The following is a 26,448-nucleotide window of genomic DNA, read 5'->3' on the forward strand; positions in this document are numbered from 1 at the left end:
TCCTCCCTTACTAATGATGCTAGGGGTGAACGTGGTTTTGGTTCCTCTTCTTATGCTTATTGGGTGCAGTCTATTTCTGCGGCCAGACCTGAACTTTATCTTAAAATCAATGGAAAAAACTTTAAAGGACTTTTAGACACTGGGGCTGATGCCTCTGTAATTTCTGACAGGCATTGGCCCCCTAATTGGCCTACTAATATTGCCATGACCTCTTTACAAGGTATTGGGATGAGCAATCACCCCCATCAGTCCGCCAACTTGCTGACTTGGACTGATATGGACAGATACTCTGGCTCCTTTCGCCCTTATGTTATTCCTGGCATTCCCCTCAATCTCTGGGGGCGAGATGTCTTGGAAGCTATGGGAGCTCATCTGGTCACTGGTGGTAAAGCTCTTGATATTATGCTTAGACAAGGTTATCAGCCTTCCAAGGGCTTGGGTAAACATTTGCAAGGCATGCCTGAGCCTCTTTCTTTATCTCAAAAATGCAACCGTTTTGGTTTAGGGTATTTTTCCAAGGGGCCACTGTAATTCCCGATGCTCATGCTGATGCTATCACATGGAAATCTGATTCCCCGGTATGGGTAGAACAATGGCCCCTGTCTTCTGAAAAAATTACTGCCGCCCACAAGTTGGTTCGGGAACAGCTTGATGCGGGTCATATTTGGCCTACCAACAGTCCCTGGAATTCTCCTATTTTTGTCATTAAAAAACGTTCTGGTAAATGGAGACTATTACAGGACTTAAGGAAAGTTAATGAAACCATGGAAATTATGGGGCCGCTACACCCAGGCTTGCCCTCTCCTGTTGTTGTGCCGCAGGAGTGGCATCTTATAGTTATTGATTTGAAAGACTGCTTTTTCACCATCCCTCTGGCTCCGGCTGATTGCAAACATTTTGCCTTTAGCATTCCATCTACCAATTTTGAGAGGCCTTATGATAGATATGAATGGGTCGTTCTCCCACAGGGAATGGCAAATAGTCCTACTTTATGTCAATCCTATGTTGTCAAGGCCATTTACCCAGTACGTCAGGACTTTCCTGATGCTCTGCTATTGCATTATACAGATGATTTGTTGCTGGCTGCCCCTTCGCAGTCTCTTTTATTTCAGGCATATGAACTCCTAAAACATTGTCTTAATAGAGCTAATCTTATCATTGCTCCAGACAAGGTTCAAACTGTTACTCCTTACCATTATCTTGGAAGACTCATTGAGTCTAACCAGGTCTCCTTTAAAACTCCACTTTTGTCCACAGGTAATCTTAAGACTTTACATTATTTCCAAAAGTTTTTGGGTGATATTAACTGGATTCGTCCTAGTTTAAAACTTACCACGTGTCAACTTAAGCCCCTCTTTGATATATTAAAGGGTCCTTCCAAACCAACCTCTCCTAGATCATTATCGGATCCTGCTAAACAGGCTCTGCAACTTGTGCATGACGCCCTCCATCAACAAAAATTGAGCAGAATTAAAGACATTATGCCATGGTGTTACTGCATTCTTTGCACTGCTTACACCCCTACTGGAGTTTTTTTGGCAACAAGGGATTTTGGAATGGATCCATCTTCCAGCCAGTCGTGGTAAAGTCCTTTCCCCTTACTTTGACCTGGTGGCTACTTTGGTTGCCAAGGGCAGGCAATGTGCCTTAACTCTGTTTGGCACTGACCCTTTGAAAATTGTTGTCCCATATACTAATGCCCAACAGCAGTGGCTGTGGCAGTTTTCTGACTCTTGGACAAATTTTGTGTCATTATCCTGCTGATAAACTTCTACAATTTTATTCTCTCTTATCTTTCCACAAACCTACGTTAAATCGCCCTTGCCTTCTGCTTCTTTAGCCTTTACTGATGGTTCCTCTTCTGGGATTGCAGCTGGAACAGTCAACAAACAGCCATTTTCCTTCCAGACAAATGAACATTCGGCACAGCGTGTGGAGTTACTGGCAGTCCAGTATGTTTTAGAAAATTGGGGTGCGCCCTTAAATATCTATTCTGACAGTCAGTATGTGGTTAATTTGATACAAAATTTAGAAACTGCTCCTCTTTCCTTTTCAGATTCCTCTCCAATAATTCATCTCCTCCTTCCCTTGCAGCAAGTGGTGAGAAAACGTTTTCATCCTTTCTTTATAGGACATATCAGGGCTCACTGTACTATGCCTGGCCCCCTGACTGAGGGTAATTCATTTGCTGATTAACATACTCAACATGTTTTCCCTGTTTTATCTCCTATCCAACAGGCCGAGGCTTCCCATACGCTGCATCACCAAAGTGTGCGCAGCCTTCATTTGCAATTTAAGATAACCAGAGAGCAGGCTCGACAAATTGTTAAAACCTGTACAGCTTGTTTGCCTCACCTGCCTGTTACCCAACATCATGGGGTTAATCCTCGAGGCTTGCAGGCGGGCCATATTTATCAAATGGATGTCACTCATTTTGCACCCTTTGGTAAATTACAATATGTACATGTTACCATTGACACCTATTCTCATTTTGTTGTGGCCTCTGCTCATACAGGTGAAGCTGTGAAGGATGTTATTTCTCACTGTTTACAAGTTTTCTCTATTATAGGACCCCCCAAGATTTTAAAGACTGATAACGGTCCCGCCTATATCAGCAAAGGTTTTGCTAACTTTTGTTCTCAGTTTCAGATTTGTCATCGCACTGGCATTCCCTTTAATCCTCAGGGTCAGGGTGTTGTGGAATGCTCCCATGCTGTCCTCAAAACTTTACTACATAAGCTCAAACAGGGTAGTACCCTTCACTTTATTCATAAGACGCCCCACAACTGGTTGCGTCATGCCTTATATGTCCTAAATTTCTTAACTTTGGATGCTAATGGGTTCTCCGCCGCCGACCGTTTCTGGCACCCTCAGGATAAGGCTACAGCTGAGGTCTTGTGGAAAGATCCTTTAGCCAACCAATGGCATGGACCAGATCCAGTCCTCATCTGGGGACGAGGACATGTTTGTGTTTTTCCCAGGTCTGCTGCCTCACCAATTTGGGTACCTGAACGTCTTGTCAAGCATGGACCGGTTCCACGGCAGAGCAAACGCCCTAATTCCTCGATTTCATCGCCTGACACTGACACCGCCACCTCACCGGAGATGCTGCCACCTGCGACGGACACAACGAATCTGCACACCGTTCCACGGCAATGCCCTGCCGACCTGGTCTCAACTTCACCGTCTGACTGCCGAAGCGACCCAGCTTGTTCTTGAACAAGGACACTCCCGTTCCCCTGCAGTCATGTTTATTGCCATGATGGCCATATTGTCCTGCCAGGTTTCCCCCTCCCATGCTCACTCTGCTGATTCTTCTCAAATCCTCTGGGCTTATGTCCCAGACCCTCCTATCCTCCATCCTGTAACCTGGACTGACCCTGCTTTTCCTGTTTATTTGAATGACACTTCTCTTTTTGGCTTCCCTTCCTCCACTCATATTACCCCTCAATCTGCCAATTATTCCTATTTTTCCCAAGCTGCCTCTCCCCCTATGTGTTTTTATGCGTCAAAAATATGGGACCAACTTGCTCTCAGTAATCGCATTCCCCTCTTACCTATTCTCCCCTTTACCAATGGTCCCTTTTGCTTTGAATTAGGAATGAAGCATCTCACCACATTTGAAGGCCCTTCTGCCCTCCTTAAGGTCGAAACCTCTTTCTATGCTAGGGACTGGCTTCTCACCTATCTTGGTATCAAAGAGTCATGGAATTCTTCCTCTCCTGATTTCCCGTCTATTCCCCGCTCTCGCTGCCATGTTGTTAACTCCTCTCTTGACCCTTCTCCTCCCTGGAAACTCTGCTACCCTAAACACCGCACTGCCCTTACCGATACCCTTTCTAGTGGTTTCACTCTTTATGATTGGTCTCTCCCTGCACCGCTCTCTACCTCCTTTGATCGGTACCAGTCCCCTGGCGGCTGGGCCACTCCTATTTTTTCTACCTCCTCTGGCCGCACCTACACATCTCTCTGGCGTCTTTTTACTGCTCTTACCCCTAGTTATTGGAAGGCAGGTACCCACAGTGCTTCTTACCCGTCTCATTCCCAACATAATATCCAAGCCTGTGTTGCTTCTCCTTACGCCTTACTCTATGGTCATGTTAACATTTCCGTCTCTTCTGGTCACTACCATATTTCTTGCCCTTCTTGCACTCTTACCAACTGCATTGATTCCTATATTTTTCCTGCCCATACTATTCTCATCGTCCATCAACCCCCTTATGTTATGCTTCCTGTTAATGTTTCTGGGCCCTGGTATGATGAATATAGCCTGCAAATTTTACATGACATCCACGATTTAATTGTCCGCCCCAAACGTTTTCTCGGTATTCTTATTGCTAGTATTTTGACTATTGTTAGTGTTGTGGCCACGGCTGCCACAGCAGCTGTAAGTTTAACTCACAGTATTCAAGCTGCCACATTTGTTAACCATCTAGCCCACAATGTTTCTGTTTCTTTGGGTACTCAAATTGATATTGATTCTAAATTGGAGGCCAAGCTTAATGCTTTAGAACAAACTGTTACTGTTTTGGGTGACAAGGTCCATAATCCTCAGTCTCGTCTTTGTTTCCATTGTCATGCTGATTATAATTCCATTTGTGTTACTAGTCCTCCTTATAATGACTCAGAATGGGACTGGCCTCTGGTCCGTGCCCATCTACAAGGCATTTGGAGTCACAACAATCTGTCTTTAGACATTTTTCGCTTACAGCGTCAAATTCATGCTATTGACTTTTCTCGAAGACAGCTGCTGCAGGATGCCACTATTGCCCGCAACATTGTGGACACGTTGTCTTCTTGGACTCGTGGTTTTCATTTACCTTCCCTTTCCACTTTAATTGGCATTGGAGGTTTTCTCCTTGTACTCATCATTCTCTTGCCGTTCCTCTTCCGCCTTGTGTTCTCTTCCCTCCAGCACCTTCAGCTCAAACTTTTTGAGCTGATTTAAAAACAAAAAAAGAGAGAATTGTGGGGAACACTCCCGTGTGAGACCCCTAAAAGGCGTGAGTCTCACTATACGGTGAGTTTGATCCCAAACACAGTTTCCTACTGGAGGCAGTCGAGCTATCCGGAAACATAGGAACTGAAAGATGAATGATCAGTTTCTAATATCAACCACAATATCGTTTGGGCCTAAAACTATGCGTTGCTGCTAGACCGAGTAACCCCCTACCAGCAACTGGTTCCTGCTATGACCTTTTTATGACTTTAAGAGTAAGTTTTAACCTTTACTTACCTAACCACCTTGTACCCTAGATAATGGTCTAACTGTTGATATTTGCAAAGAAAAATGCCACCATAAGGGATGGCTTGGATTACTGACTCAGAGATTCCTGAATAATGTTTTGATATAAACGAGTCTCCTGAACAATGTTTGGATATAAACAAGTCTTTGTGAATGGTGTTTGGATATAAACAAACTTTGTGATTGTAGAAAATTTTGTTACTTTTTACAACCATTGATCACATATCTGACTTCTCTATTGTATAGGCCATGTGAGGCATACATTTACATTCCTCTTAATATGACGTAGGTCAAAGCCAAGAAAGCGTATTTATTCCTGGCATTTGAAAAATAAAATTTGCTGTTTAGGCACAGCCTATCAGTGACGCCTTGCTTTCTCTCTCTCTGTCTTTATTATTTTCTCAGGCGCACTCCCTCTTCCAGGTATTGGGACCCTCTTGCAGGTCGAGAGACCCCCAGGCAGACGTGCCTACCTGTTCCGGACGGTCCACGACACTCCTTAACAAACTTTCTTTTTGCTGAAATGCCCACGTTTTTACAGAGTTTCACTCTTTTTGTTGACACATGATTAAAGAAACATCCATAAAACAGGAATGCTGGATGATGACAGGAGAAGCAAGAAACTATCAGGCAGTAATTTTACATAACGTCAAGAAAGGAGCTGTTAGTATTAGCTACAGAGATGAGCCTGGGCTGATAGGACCTTAATGAACAACCAAAAGGCAGGGCTCTGCTGGTGGAGACCTTCTGGGTTTACACAGTGCTAGGTGTGACCCATGCCCACCCAGACTTAATTATACACCCATTGCCCACACTCCCACCAGTGCCATGGCTGGTCCAAGCATGGTATTTAGTATTAAACGATGGCATCTCAATTCTAAGAAATCTCTACTTTTTTTCCTAGAAAACCTCATGGTTATTCCACCACCTAATTGGAAAAACCTGTAAAATTAGAACCCCAAATTCCATCATGTGTGGCACTGTCCTGAGTATATCTGCAGTCCCATGGTGGAGTGTGTACTTTTGCTTTGCAATTAAAGCTTCTTGCTTTGGCTTCACGCTGACTCCTCCCTGAATTCTTTCCATGACAGTGTCAAGAACTTGGAACACAAGCCGGGGCTGCGGTTTCACCAGGATCTAAAGACCACCCCCAAGCCCACCAGCAACTGCAGCCTCAACCTCCCAGACTCAAGCGATCCTCCCACCTCAGCCTCCTGAGTAGCAGGCACCACAGGGGTGTGCTACTACTCCAGGCTATGTTTTTTGAGGGGGAGGTGAGTAGATACAGGGTCTAACTATGTTGTCCATGCTAGTCTTCAACTCCTGGGATCAAGCAGTCCTCCCACCTTGGCCTTTTGAAGTGATGGGGTTATAGGCATGAGCCGCTGCACCTGGCCCTTTTTGACTTCTGATTAACCCCAGTTCCAGAAATGCCTCCAAGATTTCTACTTTATCTACTGTTCCTTGTGCAGGTACTTATCACAATACCTGCACTTAGGTCAAAACTATCTTTACAGCAATGTAGTTTGGGAAGTAAAACAAAACAAAACAAAACAAAACAACACCCCTGTCTTGATGTTTTGCACAAATTACAGGTTATGGTATATATAGCGTTCTTGTTTTTTTCCTGGAAGGTCAGCTTTAATTGTCCTTATACACCATGCACACCCTTTCCCTGTGGTATATAAGCCTGGCTAGGGTGGGAAGAGGTAACAGCAAGGAGATCTGCCTGTTCTTCTGCCACTCAAGACCATGGTTCTACTTTTTTTAATTATTTTTTTTTGGAAATGGAGTGCAGTTTCTTGACCTTGGCAGCGCCAGCTGATTCATCAAGTGTAGGGTCGACAACATGTCTCAGGCACTGATCTTAGAACACTTCAGCGAGGCCAGAATCCTGTAGCCTCCAGCTGCATGATAGCTAAACTATCATTTCTAATCTTACAGCTAGCATTAGTCCAGCAAAGGACTAATTCTTGCCCAGGCAAGAAGGAGTCTGCTTTGGAAGAGGGCTGTTACTGTCTTTGTTTAAAATGTAAACTACAAAGTAAGTTTCTCCCAATGCCAGTTCAGCCTATGCCCAAGAATGAACAAGTACACCTTGGAGGTTAGAAGCAAGATGGCATCGGTTAAGTTTGAGCTCTTTCACTGTGCAGCCATAATTTTGCAAAGGTGGTTTCCATCTCAGCTACCTGGAGGTGCTCAGGTGAGTGGACCGCTTGAGCCCAGGAGGTCAAGGCTACAGTGAGCTGTGTTCACCCTACTCCATTTCAGCCTCAGTGACAAAGCAAGATGCTGTCTCAAAAAGTGAAACAATAAGAAGCATGGTCTTTGCTGGGCATGGTGGCTCACGCCTGTAATCCCAGCACTTTGAGAGACGGGTGGATCACTTGAGGCCAGGAGTTCGAGACCAGCCTGCCCAAGACGGTAAAATGCCATCCCTACTAAAAATACCAAAATTACTGGGTGTAGTGGTGCATGCCTGTAATCCCAACTACTTGGGAGGCTGAGGCAGGAGAATTGCTTGAACTCAGGAGGCAGAGGTTGCAGGGAGCCATTTTTCTCTACTGCCTCACCTATTTTGGGGGAGTTACAGCTTGACTGAATCAATCTCAGCTGCTCGCTTTTATTCTCATAGGAAAAAAACACTAACGGCATTTCTACGGACTTTCCTTAAGTTTGTCGACTGAAGAATGATGAGGTTTCACAGATTTGGAAAGGAGAGCTCTATTTCTCATGAAGAGTTGCAGCCTGGTCATTTGGACAGGCTGGAAAGCATTGCCTCTGGCCAGAAGCCAGAAATAGGCACTTGCAAGGGGCAGAAGACTGAGACAGGGATTTATACCGAATGGCTTGGCCAGATTTACATTCCCCTATAAGCTGTATGAGGAGTCATGAATATTTATGAGAGGAGAAATGTGTGCATTTGTGACTGAGCTTCCTGCCTCTCTCTGGGTCCAGTGTTCAAAAGGTGCCACTGTTGGAACGACTTGAGGGTGGAGTTTTTGGGCCTCTGACCTCCAACGTGAAGTAGAGGAATGCAGCGACCCTCACTATGCATTCTCTGTAGATTGGCTGGAGCCACTGCCTTATCAGTGGTCTTTTAGTAGGGAGGAATGCAGTTAATTGTATTGAAACTGCAAAAGGGCCATAGCAGTTGTGGTGGTGGAGTCCCTCAAAAGGGCGGGTTTCTCCCCATCTCTGCCAAAAATATACAAGATTAGTTGAGTGTGGTGGTGCATGCTTGTAATCCCAGCTACCCGGGAGGCTGAGGCAGGAGAATTGCTTGAACCCGGGAGTCAGAGGTTGCAGTGAGCCAAGATGATGCCATTGCACTCCAGACTGGGCACCAAGAGTGAAATTGTCTCAAAAAAAATAAATAAATAAAAATTAAAAATTAAAAATTAAAAAAAGCAGCTGGTTTCAGTGTAGCCCTTGGGGAAGAAAGACTAACGGTGGGTAGTGAAGAAGAGGGGGCATAACAAGGAGTGTCTGAGCTCCTGTAACATCATGGCTGGGAACTCAGTTCTCAAGCTTTCTCTGGAGTGTCCTTGCCACAAATGTTTCTGTTCAATTGGTTGTGGGGTTGTTTAAAAGTGTGTACCACCTCCCACCTCACTCTCTTCCTCCTGCTCTGGCTATGTGATGTGTCTGCTTCTCCTTTGTCTTCCACCATAATTGTAAGTTTTCTGAGGTCTCTCCAGCAGCCAAGCAGATGCTGCAGTGCTTCCTGTACAGCCTGCAGAACCAGGAGCTAGTTAAACTTCTTTTCTTTATAAAGTACCCAGTCTCAGATATTTCTTTGTAACAATGTGAGAACAGAGTAATACAGAAAATTAGTACCAGGACGGGGGCATTGCTATAAAGATACCTAAAAATGTGGAAGTGACTTTGGAACTGGGTAACAGGCAGGGTTTGGAAGACTTTGAGGGGCTCGAAAGAAGACAGGGTGATGAGGGACTGTTTGGAACTTCCTAGAGACTGGTTAAACGGTTGTACCAAAAAGCTGATAGTGATAAGTATAGTGACACAAGGTTGACGAGGTCTCAGATGGAAATGAGGAACTTATTGGGACTGGAGCGTAAATCATTTTTGTTATGCTTTAGCAAAGAGCTTGGTGGAATTGTGCTTCTGCCCTAGGGATCTGTGGAAGTTTGAACTGGATTGAGATGATAATTTAGGGTAAAGGCAGAAGAGAATTCAAGATGCAGCCTAATTGCTTTTAACAACCTATGCTCATATGTGTAAGGGAACATATGATTTAAAATTGTAACCCATATTTAAAGGGGATGCAGAGGGTAAAAGTTCAGAATATTTGCAGCCTGGCCAAGTGGTAGAAAAGAAAAACCCATTTTTAGGGGAGGGTCTCAAGAAATCTGCATAAATTTGCATAAGTAAAAAGGAGCCAAGTGTTAATAGCCAGGACAATGGGGAAAAGGCCTTGAAGGCCTTTCAAAGACCTTAAAGGCAGCTCTTCCCAGCACAGCCTGAAAGCCTAGGAGGGCTGGATGGTTTGGCAGCCAGGCCCAGATCCCTGTTGTCCTGTGAGCCTGGAGACCCTGGTCCCTGCATCCTGGCCACTCCAGCTTCAGCTATGTCTAAAAGGGCCCAAGTACAGCTCTGGTGGCTGCTTCAGAGGGCGCAAGCCATAAGCTTTGGCAGCTTCCATGTGGTGTTAAGCCTGTGGTTGCACAGAGTGCAAGAGTTGAGTCTTGGGAACCTCTGGCTAGATTTCAGAGGATATCCAGAAAAGCCTGGATGTACACGAAGGAGCCTGCTGCAGGGGTGGAGCCCTCATGGAGAACCTCTACTAGGGCAATGGAGAGAGGAAATGTGGGGTTCGTGCCGCAACTCAGAGTCCCCACTGAGAAGTTGCCTATCGGAGCTATGTGAGAAGGGCCACCATCCTCCAGGCCCACCAGTAGCTTGCATCTGTGCCAGGAAAAGCCTCAGGCACTCAATGCCAGCCCATGAGGGTGGCTATGGGGGTGTTGAATCCTGCCAAATCACAGGGTCGTAGCTGCCAAAGGCCTTGGGAGCCCACCCCTACAGGCCTGCATGTGGGATATGGAGTCAAAGGAGATTATTTTGGAACTTTAAGATTTAATGACGCCATGTTGGGTTTTAGAATGAGGCCTGGAGCTCCTTTCTTTTGGCTGATTTCTCCATTTTGAAATGGGAATATTTACCCAATGCTTGTACTCCTATTGCATCTTGGAAGTACATAACTTGTTTTTGATTTTACAGGCTGATGGGTGGAAGAGATTTGCCTGTGTCAGATGAGACTTGGAACTTCAAACTTTTGAATTAATGCTGAAATGAGTTAAGACTTTGAGGGACTGTTGGGAAGACATTATATTGTAGTTTTGCAGTGGGAGAAGGACATGAGATTTGAAGGGCAAGGGTTGGAATAATATGGTTTGGATTTGAGGCCCATCAAATCTCATGTTGAACTGTAATCCCAAGTGTTGGAGGTGAGGCGTGGCGGGAGCCAGCTGGATCATGCAGTGGATTTCTTATGAAGGGTTCAGCACCACCCTCACTTGGTACTGCTTTCATGATAGTGAGTGAGTTGTCATGAGATCTGGTCATTTAGAAGTGTGAGACATCTCTCTCCTCACTCTTGCTCCTGCTCCATGCAAGACATCTCACACCCCTTTGCATTCTGCCATAGCTGGAACCTTGCCAAGGCCCTCCTGCAAGCAGAAGCCGCTATGCTTCCTATACAGCCCGACCTTCGGAACACAGTCATGGCTTAAATCACTGCAGTGGAACAGAGAAGGCTAACTGTAATGATAGTTCTATATAGATCTTACATGAAATGTTCCTGAACTGCCTGATAGGAAGGAAAATCCATTAAATGTTCTAGATCGTAAAAGAAGGTGAGTAAGAAAAATAGCTCAGAGCAGTCTGAGCTATGCGAGGTGTGCAAGTTTTATCAGGCCCAGAGTGGTGTGAGTGTGGGACTTAAGTCATGCTCTCTACACCTATGCCTGGGGGCAGTTGTTTAAAGGCATTTGTTCCATCCCTGAGAAACCCTCTCCACTGACTGACCTGTGGACCCAGAAACTGGGTTTCCAACTATTCACCTGTTTTTATTTTCATAGAAATTTCCCCTCATTAAATGCCTGATGGTTAGTGCCATCTAGCAGCTATCACTTACCACCAAGTCCCAACTGAGGATTGAGCTGGCTTTGAATGAACAAGAGGCAACTGAACGACAAAAGGAACTTAGATTGTTCAGAATGGGAACTGACTGGATCCCGAGCACTCCATTTCCCCTCTTTGGTTTGAGAGACCTTCTCTCACCTCAAGAATCAGATTCAGAATCAAAGGCAGAGATTTTTCGGGCGGCAAAGCTAGTTGTCCACGCATCTTGGGCACTTACTTTTCCTCCACACCACCCCTCTTTAACTTTCTTCTGAGGGGAACTTCAGCACATTTCAGTCATGTGTCTGCTGCAGGGACAGGGAGGCTTGATTCCTAAGTCTCTCCCAGAGGACAGGAAGACCTAGGCCTGCAGGGATTGGTCTTTCTGCCCTCCTCGAACTTGGCTTGGTCTTGACAGAGAGTGTGGATCTTAATTTAAAAAAACAAAAAACAAAAAAACTTTTCCTTTATTTATTTTCATAATCTTTTTTAGAAAATAGCAAGGTGCTTGTTTTTACATATTTGTGTCTCTGTAGAAGGAGAGGGAGGATCTAGGATTCCCCTGGAGGAAGCAGGGGCATTCCTTCCCTGATTGCAGAGTCTTCCCTCAAGTGGAGACACACACACACAAGTATATGCACATACACCCTTGAAATCCCTTGTACCCATACAGTATATATATATATATATATATATATATATATATATATATACACACACACACACACACACACACACACACACACACACTGGGGGCACACCCCTACGCCCATGCATGCTGGCTTAACACATATATACATATATGCATGTTCCATCCGGTTTTTACCTCTGGGGTTACAGAGAATGGAGGATATCAGGAGAGGAGACGAGAGGAGCCAAGGGAGAGAATGGCAGCAGGGGAGAGGGGTTCTTTAGGGTAAGAGGCCACACTCCTCAAGAGACCAGAGAACTTCCTTTCGTGATATGACTCTCTAAAATCCTTTGTTTCTCTCCCTGGACCTGGGAATTGATTCTCCAATAATTAAACCAGATAGACTCCAAGCTTATGTCTTTCTGGGTGTTGAATTCCTGTGGAGACTTGAGCTGAACAGATGAGTTCTCTGTGACCCTTCTGGACACTTCTGCCTTCACTGACAAGGGAAGAATAAGGTGTACACACTTGGGCTTCAGATTTGTATGGAGAAAAAAATTATTAGAACAGGAAGCAAAAAAAACAAACAAAAGTGGAGGAAAGCGCCGTGGGAAAGAACCACATTTTGATGCTCCTCTGAACACTTACAAACTCTCCTGTTTTTCTTCCTCATCTCTAGTCATGAAAGTGGCAGATTTGTTTAATCATCTATTTCTGATCTCTTTGTACTCTCAGGGAATGTAAGGGGTCAGTAGACTTCCTCTGAAGCCAGAGTTGGGGTGTGCAAGTGTGTGGTGACCACATTTGTCTTCTTGTGGCTATTGAGATGAGTTTTGTTACTCATGACTTACTCATCCACACTGCAGACATAGGGCTTCTCCCCTGTGTGTGTCTTCTGGTGTCTGAGGAGGCTTGACTTAAAGCTAAAGCCCCCCCCCCACACTCCCTGCAGGAGAGGGCTTCTCCCCCATGTGTGTCCTCTGGTGTCTGAGGAGGTATGACTTAATGCTAAAGCCCCGCCCAAACTCCCTGCAGACATAGGGCTTCTCCCCCATGTGTGCCCTCTGGTGTCTGAGGAGGTGTGACTTCCGGCTAAAGTCCCGCCCACCCTCCCTGCAGACAAAGGGCTTCTTCCCTGTGTGTGTCCTCTGGTGACTGAGGAGGTGTGACTGCTGGCTAAAGCCCCATCCACACTCCCTGCAGACATAGGGCTTCTCCCCCGTGTGTGTCTTCTGGTGTCTGAAGAGGTTTGACTTAATGCTAAAGCGCCGCCCACACTCCCTGCAGACATAGGGCTTCTCCCCTGTGTGTGTCCTCTGGTGAGTGAGGAGGAGTGAGTTCCTGCTAAAGCCCTGCCCACACTCCCTGCAGACATAGGGCTTCTCCCCTGTGTGTGTCCTCTGGTGACTGATGGTTGACTTATGGCTAAAGCCCTGCCCACACTCCCTGCAGACATAGGGCTTCTCCCCTGTGTGTGTCCTCTGGTGAGTGAGGAGGGGTGACTTCCGGCTAAAGGCCTTCCCACACTCCCTGCAGACATAGGGCTTCTCCACCGTGTGTGTGCTCTGGTGTGCAGTAACATCTGACATATCACTAAAACCTTGCTCACACTCTCCATAGTTGGCTTTTGCAATTCTTGAGATTCCCACGTCCACAAATAATTTGCCTGTGTCCACTGGATTCACTTTCTGGCCTGTTCTGGACTCACCTTCCATCGTTCTTTCTTCCACTCTAGAGCTCCCCATTTGTCCTTTGGGTGGGTTAGAAAAGGCCCTTGAAATCTCCCTCCGCCATGTCCTTGTATTCAAGAGTTTGGACCGTTCTTTGATCTCTTGACCTTTGGTTTTGTCGTTAGAGTTGCATGGAGCAAAATATTGCTGCTCCTCTTCCTGTTTCCCTGGGCAGGGATTCTCTGGTTGGAGTAGTTTTCTTGTAGATGTTCCTGGGAAGTTCTGAGAGGAATGATTGTGTTCCACATGATGACTGAGAAATTTCTGACTTGAGAAGGCCAGGCAGCATGAGGGACATGAATGAATCTCTGGCTTTGGTTCTGAAAGAGAAAGTTTTTGGTCAGGGTAGATGTTTTGGTCAGGCCTTACCACATATGAAGTCATGAAGATCAAATGAAGAACCAATCATTCTTCATATGTTAACAATGCAAGCTCACTCCCACCAAGTGCTGGATGGACCTTTACAGTCCATTTTTCCATTCCACTTTTATTCACTACATCTTACAAAATCCAGAAATCCCACGTCTTGGGCCTTCTCTATATATTAGCCAGACTAGGTAACCTCAAGCAGCGTCAGAGGCAGTGTCATTCCTCACATAGATGGAACTGTGGTGATCTTTCCCACACACTACAGGTATCTTCCAAGTCCTGTAAAACCCTCCCTGATCACCCTCTGCCACATCCTTCCTCCCTGGTCCCTGGGCACTTTCACTGACACGAGGTCTTCTGCTATTTTATTCTATTAAAAAATAACACTCTTGATGACTTAGGTGAGATTGTCCTTGGAGACTTCCTAAGAGGGAGAGGAAAAGAATGATTAGGAGCACTCAACCTGGAGATCCACAAATGTGGTTAAAGAGAAGATGTGTGAGCAAACCTGAATTTGAGTCTCCTCATTCAAAGTGACATATTTAATCGAGGACTGTTATGTGCTTGGTTCTCCATCAGCAAGTGGGATTCAGGTTGGCCAGCACAGAGCGGTCCAGGTCCCACCGACTAAAGGGCCTGCTGCTCCAACTAGGTGCATGGGCTGCTTTTATTTCAGATTCCACAGATCATAAAATGAGAATATGCTCTTTTTCAGGCTGCATATCAAGTATTTGTGCTTGATTTATTTCATTCAGTCTGAGCCCATTTCAAATACAATAGGAAATCTTGTTTCAAAAAATACCCCTAATCAGGCTTACCTCCGTGCTCCCCCCTTCATCCCGTCACTGTTCCCTCTCACCCAGAAACTGGAGTAGCTTTGAGGGGATGATTTTCCAAAAATGAGCCAAAGCTGAAGTCTTTCTGGCCTCAGGACCTATGCAATAGCTGCGCCCAGTGCCCAGAACACTTTGCCCGCAGGCACGTGCACTTCTCAAATGCTGTCTCCTGTGAAAAACCTTCCCTGACAGTCCCCTGCCATACTCTACCCTCGCCTCACACTGACCCAGGTACTCTTCCAGGATTCAGTTTCTTCAAAGCACTAATCACTGTCTGATATTACACATATGTCTGTATGTATTCATATGGTTCCCTAATTTACATGTCATCTGTTCAAGAGTAGCCTTTCTGATTGTCTTGATCAACTCATATTTACACTTTTTGTAAATTTTATTTACTACATCTTAAAAAAAATCCAGAAACCCCACATCTTGGGCCTTTTCTACATATCAGCTAGACTAGGCAATCGCAAGCAGCATCAGAGGCAGCGTCTATGTGCAACGTCATCTGGCACAGAGTAGGAATTCACATGGCAGCTAACTGAGATAATGAATGAATGAATAACACATGCATATCTTTAAGAAATAAAAAGGAAATGCCAGAAGAAACTATCTTTTTGGGAGAGCTGGAGGTGTTTGAGAACTTGATTTTGTCTTTACTTTGTGCATAAAGTTCTTAGAATATAAAATCAAAAATTTAAAAACATAAAAGACATTCCAAAGAGGCAAAGGTGTGTAACATGAATCTTTAATCTTGGAAGACACTGATCTGAAATTTTACTGACTTTAGATGTGATTTTACTCTACTTAAGAGTTAAACCATGAAAATTCTCAAGGATAATTCTTTCTTGTCCTTTTAAAAGAGTAATAGTGATGCCTACCTCTCCCTGCCACGAGCTCTTTCTTCCACTTGCTGCCCCACTTGCTGCCCAGTTTCTGGCCATACTCATCCCCATACCAGACTAACAGTTCACAGCCTGGCCTAATGACTCAGCAGGTTCTATAGAAGATCTGCCCGTGGTACTGGAAGGCCACAAGGTTCTGCTCCTCATCATCCCGGGAACAGTTCACATACCTGGGGTCAAGGCAGCAAAGGGAAAGAAAAGAGGCAGTCAGTTCTCAGTATCTGTCAGATCCAGGTCGGGCCCATCACCTGCTGGTCTAGGCCCTCATGGTCTAGTGCTGACCACTCCCCCACCACTCCTCTGGGAGCCTTCTGTTCTTTCCTGAATCTCTTTCACAAGGTCATATAAACTTACGATTCTGACAACAGTGCTCATGCTGCCTGGAATGTGTCCCTGCTGTGTGTAATCAACCATTTTTTCAAAGCCCAACTCTGGACTTACCTCCACCTTGATTGACCATAAAACACATCAATGCCTAGCTTCTCTAAAGCTTAAATTAATTCTGTTTTATGCCACAGAACTTGGTGTTTGATCATGAACTCTGCTTCTAGATTAGCGTACATCATTCTACATTCAGCCCTAGTCCATCTTGCTTTGAGAGTCCTTCCTCAATCACCCTACAGCTCACCCAGGTGCCGTTCTCCTGCCTTCCCCAGGTTTCCAGAGAAACTTAGAAGTTCTCTTGGCCCAATAACAGAATAATAATAGTTTATTTGTTTTCCGAGTCTCTGGCAAAACTAGAGCCCACTGTGGAAAGGGGTTGGGTCATCCAGCAGCTCACGTCTCCTTAGGCTTCGGTTTTAATTTTATGCAAGTTCTTCTTTAAAAAATAAGAAAATTGTGGTTAAATGTTCCTATAACCAAATGTTTCATGTCTGTCTGCAATACATCCCCCACATAGGACATGGGTTGTATGATCTGTTCAATTATGAACTTCTCTTCCTAACCTGGAACATACCAAGTGCTTAATAAATGTGAATTACATAAATTAAAGCATGAATGCAGTGTCCCTGTGAATCTACGCTTCTCAAGGTTGATCTTGTTGCCTCAATTTTATCTAACATACAGATTTATGTTTTGATACCAATAAATCATAATATCTATACTTTTATCTTTTATTTCTACATGTTGATGGTATAAAACAGCACTGTGTGAAGAAAATAGAAACACGGAATGTGAAAATCATTGAAGGTGCCATGATGAGAAGGAAGGAAATCTGGGATTGTGAGAGAGGAAGGTTGGTTCTGAAACTCAGAGAGCACTGGCCTTACCGCATCCAGTTGGCCCAGGATTTATACTTTCCATCCACATACTCATAGCAGTTTCTCCCTTTGGTGATCTGAGTTTCAGAAAAATAAGGTAAAGGCTTTTTAGAGAGTAAAAATCAGAAGAATTATTTTACTCCATGTCATCAGTGGCCTTTGGGCCTGCATGGCTTCAACTGCCAGTTCAGACCACATGGTATGCACCGTAGTCATCATCTGCACATCTGAGTTGATTTGTCCAGTCAGAGCAGAAGCCCCACAAGGGAGGATGCACTTGTTGTCTTTGTACCACTCTGCTCCCACATACCCTCTGACCTCTAAACAGAAGTTCCATGTTCATGCAAAGACCCTTGAGTACACAGAGCTAGCCACGTTATTTCTACCTGTAACCTAACATGAAGATGGTGCTGTCCCAGCAAAGGCACAGAAGGGATGTGGGAAAACAGAACAGGGGAAATAGTAGGTAATTCTTACCAGCCAGGAGTATCCATTGTTGGCTGCCTCTTCGTCTTCTATAATTCGGCCCTCATAGGGTCCAAAGTGCAGACCCAGCGGCAGATCAGAGGCCTCATTCCATACTCCAAGCCCAGCCTGAGGGATGCCTGATGGCCCAATTCGCAGTCCAGGGGGCAGGCTGAGGGCTGCATGGTTGGGATGCCCCTTGTCCACTGTGCTGTCCTTCACAAATGTTGGGGGCCCATGAACAGCACAGCTGTCAATGAAGAAGTTCTGACACATCTCACAATCTGGAAGCGAGGGCAGCAGGGATTAGTAAAGTTATAATCCAAGTTCCTTGATATAAGGGCTTCAGAAAGAGCTCGGCACTTAAACATTACTTAGCCACAGTCCTGTACTCTAACTCATTAGAGTAAGGGAATGATTTGGGGGCCAAATGATGAAATTATTGTACCAGGACATAACAGCCAACTGTGGGAGTGGCTGAGAGGTTCACTTACAGAGGTAGTCGTCATCCTGGGGCTCGCTGACCTCTTTGTATGCATGACCCTTTCTCCTCTCGCAGGTTATACCTCTTTCCTTCAGTCTCCTTCCTCCTGAGATCTAGGTTGGAGAAAAGGAAATGGGTAAAATTGGGAGACTGGGGTGTTCATCCCTGTTTCATAAGAAAATGTGAAATCTCCTGCCATCAAATGAGGATCTACCTTGGTACATATTCCAGTCCCCTCTCTTTACTGCTTCAGAGGGACTTAGATCCCACACCCACACGACTGCAGATGCCTATTTTTTTTTTTTTTTTTTTTTTTTCTTATTTTGAGACAGAGTTTCACTTTTGTTACCCAGGCTGGAGTACAATGGCACAATCTCAGCTCACCGCAACCTCTGCCTCCTGGGTTCGGGCAGTTCTCCTGCCTCAGCCTCCTGAGTAGCTGGGATTATAGGCACGTGCCACCATGCCCAGCTAATTTTTTGTATTTTTAGTAGAGACGGGGTTTCACCATGTTGACCGGGATGGTCTCGATCTCTTGACCTCATGATCCACCCGCCTCGGCCTCCCAAAGTGCTGGGATAACAGGCGTGAGCCACTGCACCTGGCCTATTCAATTTTAGTTCTGACCGTTCCCATTATCTCATTAACCTCCCATCCTTTCTACTTGTAAAATGTTTCATTCATGCCTTTAGTCCTTAAGAAAATATTTCTTGAGGGCACATTATATCTTAGGCATTGAACAAAGCCTGGACACACAACACTAAGAAAATATGGTCTCTACAGGGGATCTTCTATAAACTAATAGACATTTTATGGAAGAGGAAATGTAGAAATGCACAAAGGAATATCAATTATCAGAGAAGTACTTATTGAACACTTTGCACGTATCAATTCATTTGTATTTAATTATTTCAAACAATATATGAACTATATGTACTTGATCTCATTTTACAGATTACCATGCAAGAGCTCAGAGATTTTATAAGATTTGTCCAGGGCCCCAATGCTTCCATGTGGATTATAACCCAAGTGAGTGACTTCAAAATTAATGTTCTTACATGCTATTCAATACTGTATCCAAGGCCGGACATGGTGGCTCAAGCCTGTAGTACCAGCATTTTGGGAGGCTTAGGTGAGAAGGTCACTTGACCAGGAGTTCGAAACCAGCCTGGCCAATATGGTGATACCCTGTCTCTACTAAAAATACAAAAATTAGCTGAGCTTGGTAGTGCATACCTATAATTCCAGCTACTTGGGTGACTGAAGCACGAGACTTGTTATTACCTGGGAGGCAGAGGTTGCAGTGTACCAAAATCATGCCACTGCACTCAGCCTGGGCGACAGAGTGAAATTGGTCTCAGTGAACAAATAAATAAATAATTTTAACAAAATACTGCATCTAACTTCTGGTCTCACAACTGAGTCCAGCTTAAGCCCAGGCTATCCAAACTCTACCCCACATATGCATACCATACCCAACCTTTCTAGAGGACATAGAAGGATTGAAGTCCCCCTAAATATTTTTTCTTACCTGGTTTTACTCTAGAGTGCTGTCCAGAGGTACTCGCTTCTCCAGGAGGGGACACTGGTCTCTGAGGCTGCTCTGAGACACTTGTATTCAGTACATTTGCCGTATCTGACAATTTATTCAAACTAGATTCATTGCTGAATGACGCCTTGGGCATTCCCTTGAATGTGTCACATATTAAACGACAACATGCATTTCTTTAGGTCTTTAAGGCTTGCAACATCTTTTCATATGCATGACTCTAGTTAATGCTTCAAACTTTGGAAATACCTAGAGTATCTAAATACTAGAGGGAAAAGAGAAGGTCTAAGTGGGTAGTGAATCTGGGACTATAATCTATGTCTTAAGGCTCTTTCCTTCAACTTCCCCTCAAAATTCTCTATAGAAGTTAAAGGGAGGGAGGAGGAAAACTTGGGAAGACTATCTGGAGAATCAACAGGTCTGTGAAAGAAGAGGGTAAGGGCTAACAGAGAGAAGGAGGGAATCTTCTATAAACTAGTAGACATTTGATGGAAGGGGAAATGTGGGAAAACACAGAGGGACGAGGCACATCTGGAAAATGAGGTAAAAGAGCAGTAAGGTTGGGAACAGAACAGAGATGACTGGCAAAAATGTATCTAGACAACTAAGAAAGTGACATCAGAGTTGCACATTGCCATATCCTGGGAAGAATATTTGGTTTTGGAATTACTTATTCCTGTACCAGTTCTGCTTGTCTGCTTGAATAAGGGTGTATTGTTAGCTAATTCTCTTTAGTTTCCCAATCCAGAAACTGGCATACATGCTATTTTTTTTTTTTGAGAGGGAGTCTCACTCTATTGCCTAGGCTGGAGTGCACTGGCACGACCTCAATTCACTGCAGCCTCCACCTCCCATATTCAAGAGATTCTCTGGCTTCAGCCTCCTGAGAAGCTGGGATTACTGGCACGTGCCACTACACCTGGCTAACACTTATTTTATTGTATTTGTTGGTGAAATGGAGTTTCATTCTGTCACCCAGTCTGGAGTGTCGTGGTGTGATCTCAGCTCACTGCAATGTCCACCTCCCGGGTTCAAGCAATTCTCCTGCCTCAGCCTCCTGGGTAGCTGGGACTACAGGTGTGCACCACCATGCCCAGCTAAATTTTTGTATTTTTATTAGAGACAGGGTTTCACTAGGTTGGGCAGGCTGGTCTTGAACTCCTCACTACAATTTATCTACCCATCTTGACCTCCCAAAGTGCTGGGATTATAGGTGTGCGCCACCGTGCATGGCCAATGCTAATTCTTTCTTTCTGTCTTTCTTGGAGAGGGAGTCTTGCTCTGTTGTGTAGGCTGGAGTGCAGTGGAACAATCTCAGCTTACTGCAGCCTCTACCTCCTGGATTCAAGCAATTCTGCTTCAGCCTCCTGAGTAGCCGGGATTGCAGGCATCCACCACCACGCCTGGCTAATTTTTGTAGTTTTAGTAGAGATGGGGTTTCACCATTTTGGCCAGGCTGGTCTCAAAATCCTGACCTCATGTGATCTGCCCACCCTCACCTCCCAAAGTTCTGGAATGACAGGTGTGAGCCACCAGGCCTGGTGCTAATTTTTAATATTATATGGAATATGAAATATAATAATGTTCACCAAAGTGTTTCATGAGCTACTTAATACAGTACGAATGTGAGAGTAATTTTTTTTGGCTGGGTATGGTGGTGCACACCTGTAATGCCAGTGCTTTGTGGGGGCTGAGGCAGGTGGATCACCTAAGGTCAGGAGTTTAAGACCAGCCTGGCCAACCTCACCTCTATGAAAAATACAAAATACTAGCTAGGCATGGTGGTGGGTGCCTGTAATCCTAGCTACTCGGGAGGCTGAGGCAGGAGAATCCCTTGGACCCAGGAGGTGGAGCTTGCAGTGAGCCAAGATCACATCACTGCACTCCAGCCCGGGTGACAAAAGTGAAACTCTGTCTCAATAAAATAAAATAAATAATTCTTCTCACAGACTGGGTGTGGTGGCTCACATCTGTAATCTCAGCACTTTGGGAGGCCGAGGTGGAAGGATTGCTTGAGCCCAGGAGTTCAAGGCTTGCATGAGCCACATGACAAAACACTGTCTTTACAAAAAAAGAACAAACATTAACCAGGTGTGGTGGTGCACGCTTGTGGTCCCAGCTACTCAGGAGGCTGAGGCGGTAGGATATCACTTACCTAGAATATGGAGGTTGCAGTGAACTGAGATTGAGCCATTGCACTCCAGAATGGGTGAAAGAGTGAGACCCTGTCTCTCTCAAATCCCTGTGCCCCAAAAAACAAACAAACAAACAAACAAACAAACAAATATTTTCTCATAGTCCTAATATCATCTCTACAGTTGAAATCGAACTCAAATTTATTTTCAGCATTCCTTGAAATGTCACCTATAGTTTAATTCATAAATTTGGAATCACTCATTCAGAAAACAGTCAGGAGGCTCTCAGAGGCCCTGAGCCAGGCTTAGGAGTTCTGAGAAGAATCAGGTATGGACCAGACTCCTGAAGAGCTCACAACACAGAGGCAGCAGACAGGCTAAACAAATGATTCCAGACAGCATGAGAGTTCCCTTACTGGAGCCCAGAGGAAGAAGCTGTTACTGCCTTCAACAGAAATGAGAATTTGAAATCAGTTCTAGAATATATTTTTTCTTACTAGGTGTAACCTATATGAAGTCCTAAACACTTCTCTTGTTTGTTGTTTCTCAGTCTTCAAACCTTAAACTCCTCAGGGCTGGAAGCTGCTTCCTCTGATCAGAATGGGTCCCTTATGAGGGGAGGGACCCTATCTCCTTCTGGGACTGTCACAGTATGAATTGTCTATTTACTCGGAAGCTTCTCTTAATCAGAGTGTTTTAGTGTAAATCTCACTGTACTATAACAGAAAAACTGAGGTTGAAAAGTCAGTTGAATGAATGATGCAAAGATATATGGGTAAGGCAGGATAAACTTTATAAAACTATGAAACTTTTAAGGATCTCGTAAGTGCTTTAGAGAAGGAGTTTTCGATTAGACTGCATGTGATTCCAGGCACATAATTGCACATTTTTATATGACAGTTTTCTCATCGAGAAAATGGCTATAGTTACAGCAGCTACTTAATAGGAACTATATGTAAAGTTGAATAGGTATGATATGTGAAGTTTATTCATGTAAAATGCTTGAAGTCTGAAATATTGAGAAAATAACACTACAGTAGTGATTAGTACTACTGTACGTATTAACTGTTAAAATAATGATGGCATCAGACATTGTGCAAGAGAGATCAGGAAAGAAAGGCAGTAGTTCCTAGGACACTCTGTACATTCTCCTTTTACCTGTGTTGGATCTAGGAGGAAGATTTCTTGTCAGTAGGATTTGGGAAATACTTACCTTCTGGTGTTTACTCTGTTCCACTCTGAAGGCCATCCCAGGAGGTTTGACTAAAAGGTGAGGAGAAATCAGTGGTTTGGTTGGTAAATATTTCCAAACTCTGGAGGTTTTCTTTTTCTTTCTTTTTTGAGATGAAGTCTTCCTCTGTGGCCCAAGCTGTGGTGCAGTGGCACAATCTCAGCTCACGGCAACCTCTGCCTCTCGAGTTCAAGTGATTCTCCTGCTTCGGCCTCCCAAGTTGTTGGGAACTACAGGTGTGTGACACCACAGCTGGCTAATTTTTGTACTTTATAGTAGAGACAGGGTTTCTCCATGTTGGCCATGCTGGTCTTGAATTCATGACCTCAGGTGATCCACCCACCTTGGCCTTCCAAAGTGCTAGGATTACAAGCATGAGCCACCATGCCTGGCTCAACTCTGGAGACTCTCATTAGAGACAGAGAATTCTGAATCAGAGAGTGATGATTCCAAGTATTATCTGAGGGTGATCTGAAAATGTTTTCTGAGGTATCATTAAGGCCTATGCTTCTATTGGGGCATCACTAATTTTCTCAAGATTAAAAAAAAAGATAGATGAAACTTCATCTTTGTTTCATCCTATATTCATGACGTATCTATTACATTTATTTTTTAAATGTAAATTGGCCTTTCATGACAAACACATTGAACAACCTAGGAATAGAAGGTAATCACCTCAACATAAAAGGTCCATTTTTAACATCATAGTCTATGAAGAAAAATGAAAGCCTTTCTTCTAAGGTCATAAACAAGGTAAGGATTTCCAGTCTTGCTAGTTCTATTCAACACAGTGCTGGAAGTCACAGCCAGAGCAATTAGGCAAGCTAAAGAAATAAAAGGCATCCAAATTGAAAGAAAAAGTAAAATTATCTCTATTTGCAGATGACATGATCTTACATATAGAAAATTATAAAGATTCATTAGCTGGGTGTGGTGATGGGCACCTGTAGTCCCAGCTACTTGGGAGGCTGAGGCAGAAGAATTGCTTGAACCCAGGACACAGAGCTTGCAGTGAACCACTCACTTCTCCAGCCTCAGCCTCCTGAGTATCTGGAATTATGGGCACCCACCACCATGCCGAGCTAATTTTTTTTTTTTTTTTTTTTTTTTTTTTTTTTTTTTTTTTTTTGGTGTGTTTAATAGAGACAGGGTTTCACCACGTTCGCTAAGCTGGTCTCAAACTCCAGACCTCAAGTGATACTCCTACCTTGACCTCCCAAAGTGCTGGGATTTCAGGTGTGAGCCACCGTGCCTGGCCAGAGGTCACTTTAAATCAGGCGTCCCCAAACTTTTTACACGGGGGGCCAGTTCACTGTCCCTCAGACCGTTGGAGGGCCTCCACATACTGTGCTCCTCTCACTGACCACCAATGAAAGAGGTGCCCCTTCCTGAAGTGCGGCAGGGGCCGGATAAATGGCCTCAGGGGGCCACAGTTTGGGGACGCCTGCTCTAAATCTTACTGGGGGCTATGCACGGTGGCTCATGGTGGTGTGCGCCACTATGTCCCAGCTACTCGAGAGGCTGAGGTGGGAGAATTGCTTGAACCCAGGAGGCAGAGTCTGCAGTCAGCTGAGATTGCACCACTGTACTCCAGCCTGGGTGACAGGGCAAGACTCTGTTTCAAAAATAAAAAAATAAAATAAAAAATCCTACTTTCCTCTTACCTTGCTGCCTAGGTGTCCATTCTTCATCAGAATCTTCAGTGTCATCCACCTGGAGTTTGATGGCCTGCCTTCGGTGACACATGAAAGCTGGTTGAGTGGCTCTGAGACCTGAAATTAAGGAAAATTTTTGTTCTAAAAGGGAAGAGCTGGGCAGAGGAACAAAGGGAAGTGACAGTGGAAAGGACCACAAAGCCAGTGTGGCTCAGTCTGAAGACCTGGCAGAGTCCTGAACAAGGTCAAGATGTGACTTCTGCATGGTCAGTATCCACTCAGCCCCACACTGACACAAAAGAACACAGTTTCCCTCCAGATATTTCTTCATACAAAAGGGAACTGCGGACAGATACCACTACCTGAGAACTGAAATAACACAGGACCAAAGACCTGTTTTGTTTCTCAGGCTGGTATAGGCCTAGCACTCTGGTTACCTATAGTAGTCAGTGCATTATAGTTCCTTTTCACATTCCTATAGCGAGTTTTCTCCCAGTCTCCCATCTCTGCCCATTCTTCCTTGGAGAAGTATATGGCAATGTCTTTGAAGGCATCTTTTACCTAGAGGAAGTAACAGAGTCCATCAGTGATTTACCAGTACAAGTTCAGTGGGTGCTTTTCCTCTACTCTGTGTGTAGAGCTTGGCCTGGGGCCTCTGGGAGTCTCTGTGAAACGAAAAGACTTTCCCTTCTTCTCCAGATTGCATCCTGTTTAACTGAGAAGACACCGAGCATTTTCCTAGCTCTCTGCTGATGCAGAGCAGTCCCTGATGCCAGTGTTCTTTTCTCTCCAGCGTCCTGGCCAGGACCAGCTGCCCCTATTCCATGCACATGCAGACAGAGTCACCCAGGGGTACAGGCCAAGAGTCTGCAGCAGTCCAGAAACCAGCTCCTGCTATGAGTCTGGCTTCGCCTCCTCCACCTCTCACCATAGGCTTCTGCTCTGTTCTCCCTGTGTCTCCTTCTGGGCTCTCCTCTTGGGACCTTTCAGGGCTCATGGTTCTAGAACTGTGTAGAAAGCCCTGCTTCATTTACAAGTGTGGGAAGGGCCTGATTCTCTCAGGTCCTAAACCAAAGGCTCCTGTGGAAGGAGAAGGTGCTAAGAGGCAGCAACAGCCCTGACCACTACCCAGAACCAGGTTCTGTCTTCATTTGGCTGGGGTGTTCAGAGCAGGAAGATGTGGGTTCCTGGTGAGGTCTTGAGCACCTCAGGGAGGTCTGGGGGTACTTATGGGATGGGAAGGTCTCTACTGGCCATGAAATACCACCTAATGTAAGCTGGATTTTGTTCTTTCAGTTCCCCTTCAGCTTGGCTTATTTGGAGAGGGGGAGAAGGGTGGCACAGTGGCCTGGAGGGTTATAGCTATGGGTTTTTGAGGGGAGTCCTAAGGTGTGAGAGCCAGAGGAGTCCTAAGGCAAACTTGAGGCCCCCTGACTGGTGGGACTTGGGTCACACTGAGGAGCAGGGTTTTGTTTCAGCAAGGCAAAATAAAAATGAGAAATGTTCCTGGGGATTCAGGAAAAATCCAGGAGTAAAGCAGTATGCATCTCTAAGGGGCAGCTACCTCTCAGGCTGAGGGGATTTGAGGTGTCTTAGGCTGAAGAAACTGGGGTTTCTGAGATTGAGGAAATTTGGGGTCTTAAGCTGAGGAGCTTTGGCCTCCCTCAGGCTGATAGTTTTTGTGGTTTTTCAGAATGAGATTTGGTGTCTTTTAGGTTGAAATTTGGGGTGCTCAACTTGACAGGATTTGAGGGGATTTGGGGTTCCTCTGGATGAAAGGATCTGGGATCTTATAGTCTTGGAA

General features: G+C 44.9%; 1 protein-coding gene and 1 pseudogene across 1 annotated transcript in view; both read right to left on the bottom strand.

The window, feature by feature from the left end:
* Positions 1–13,738, bottom strand: part of LOC141582964 (uncharacterized) — an 815,156-nt gene extending 801,418 nt beyond the window's left edge. Inside the window, exon 1 of the mRNA XM_074392408.1 lies at positions 12,995–13,738. Within this exon, the coding sequence (XP_074248509.1) occupies positions 12,995–13,738 (744 nt within the window). The remainder of the gene's footprint in view (positions 1–12,994) is intronic.
* An 89-nt stretch (positions 13,739–13,827) lies between these two features.
* Positions 13,828–25,641, bottom strand: LOC141582912 (histone-lysine N-methyltransferase PRDM7-like; annotated as a pseudogene).
* Positions 25,642–26,448: the final 807 nt, after the last annotated feature.

This window comes from Saimiri boliviensis, chromosome Y (assembly GCF_048565385.1).
Source record: "Saimiri boliviensis isolate mSaiBol1 chromosome Y, mSaiBol1.pri, whole genome shotgun sequence".
Classification (NCBI taxonomy): Eukaryota; Metazoa; Chordata; class Mammalia; order Primates; family Cebidae; genus Saimiri; species Saimiri boliviensis.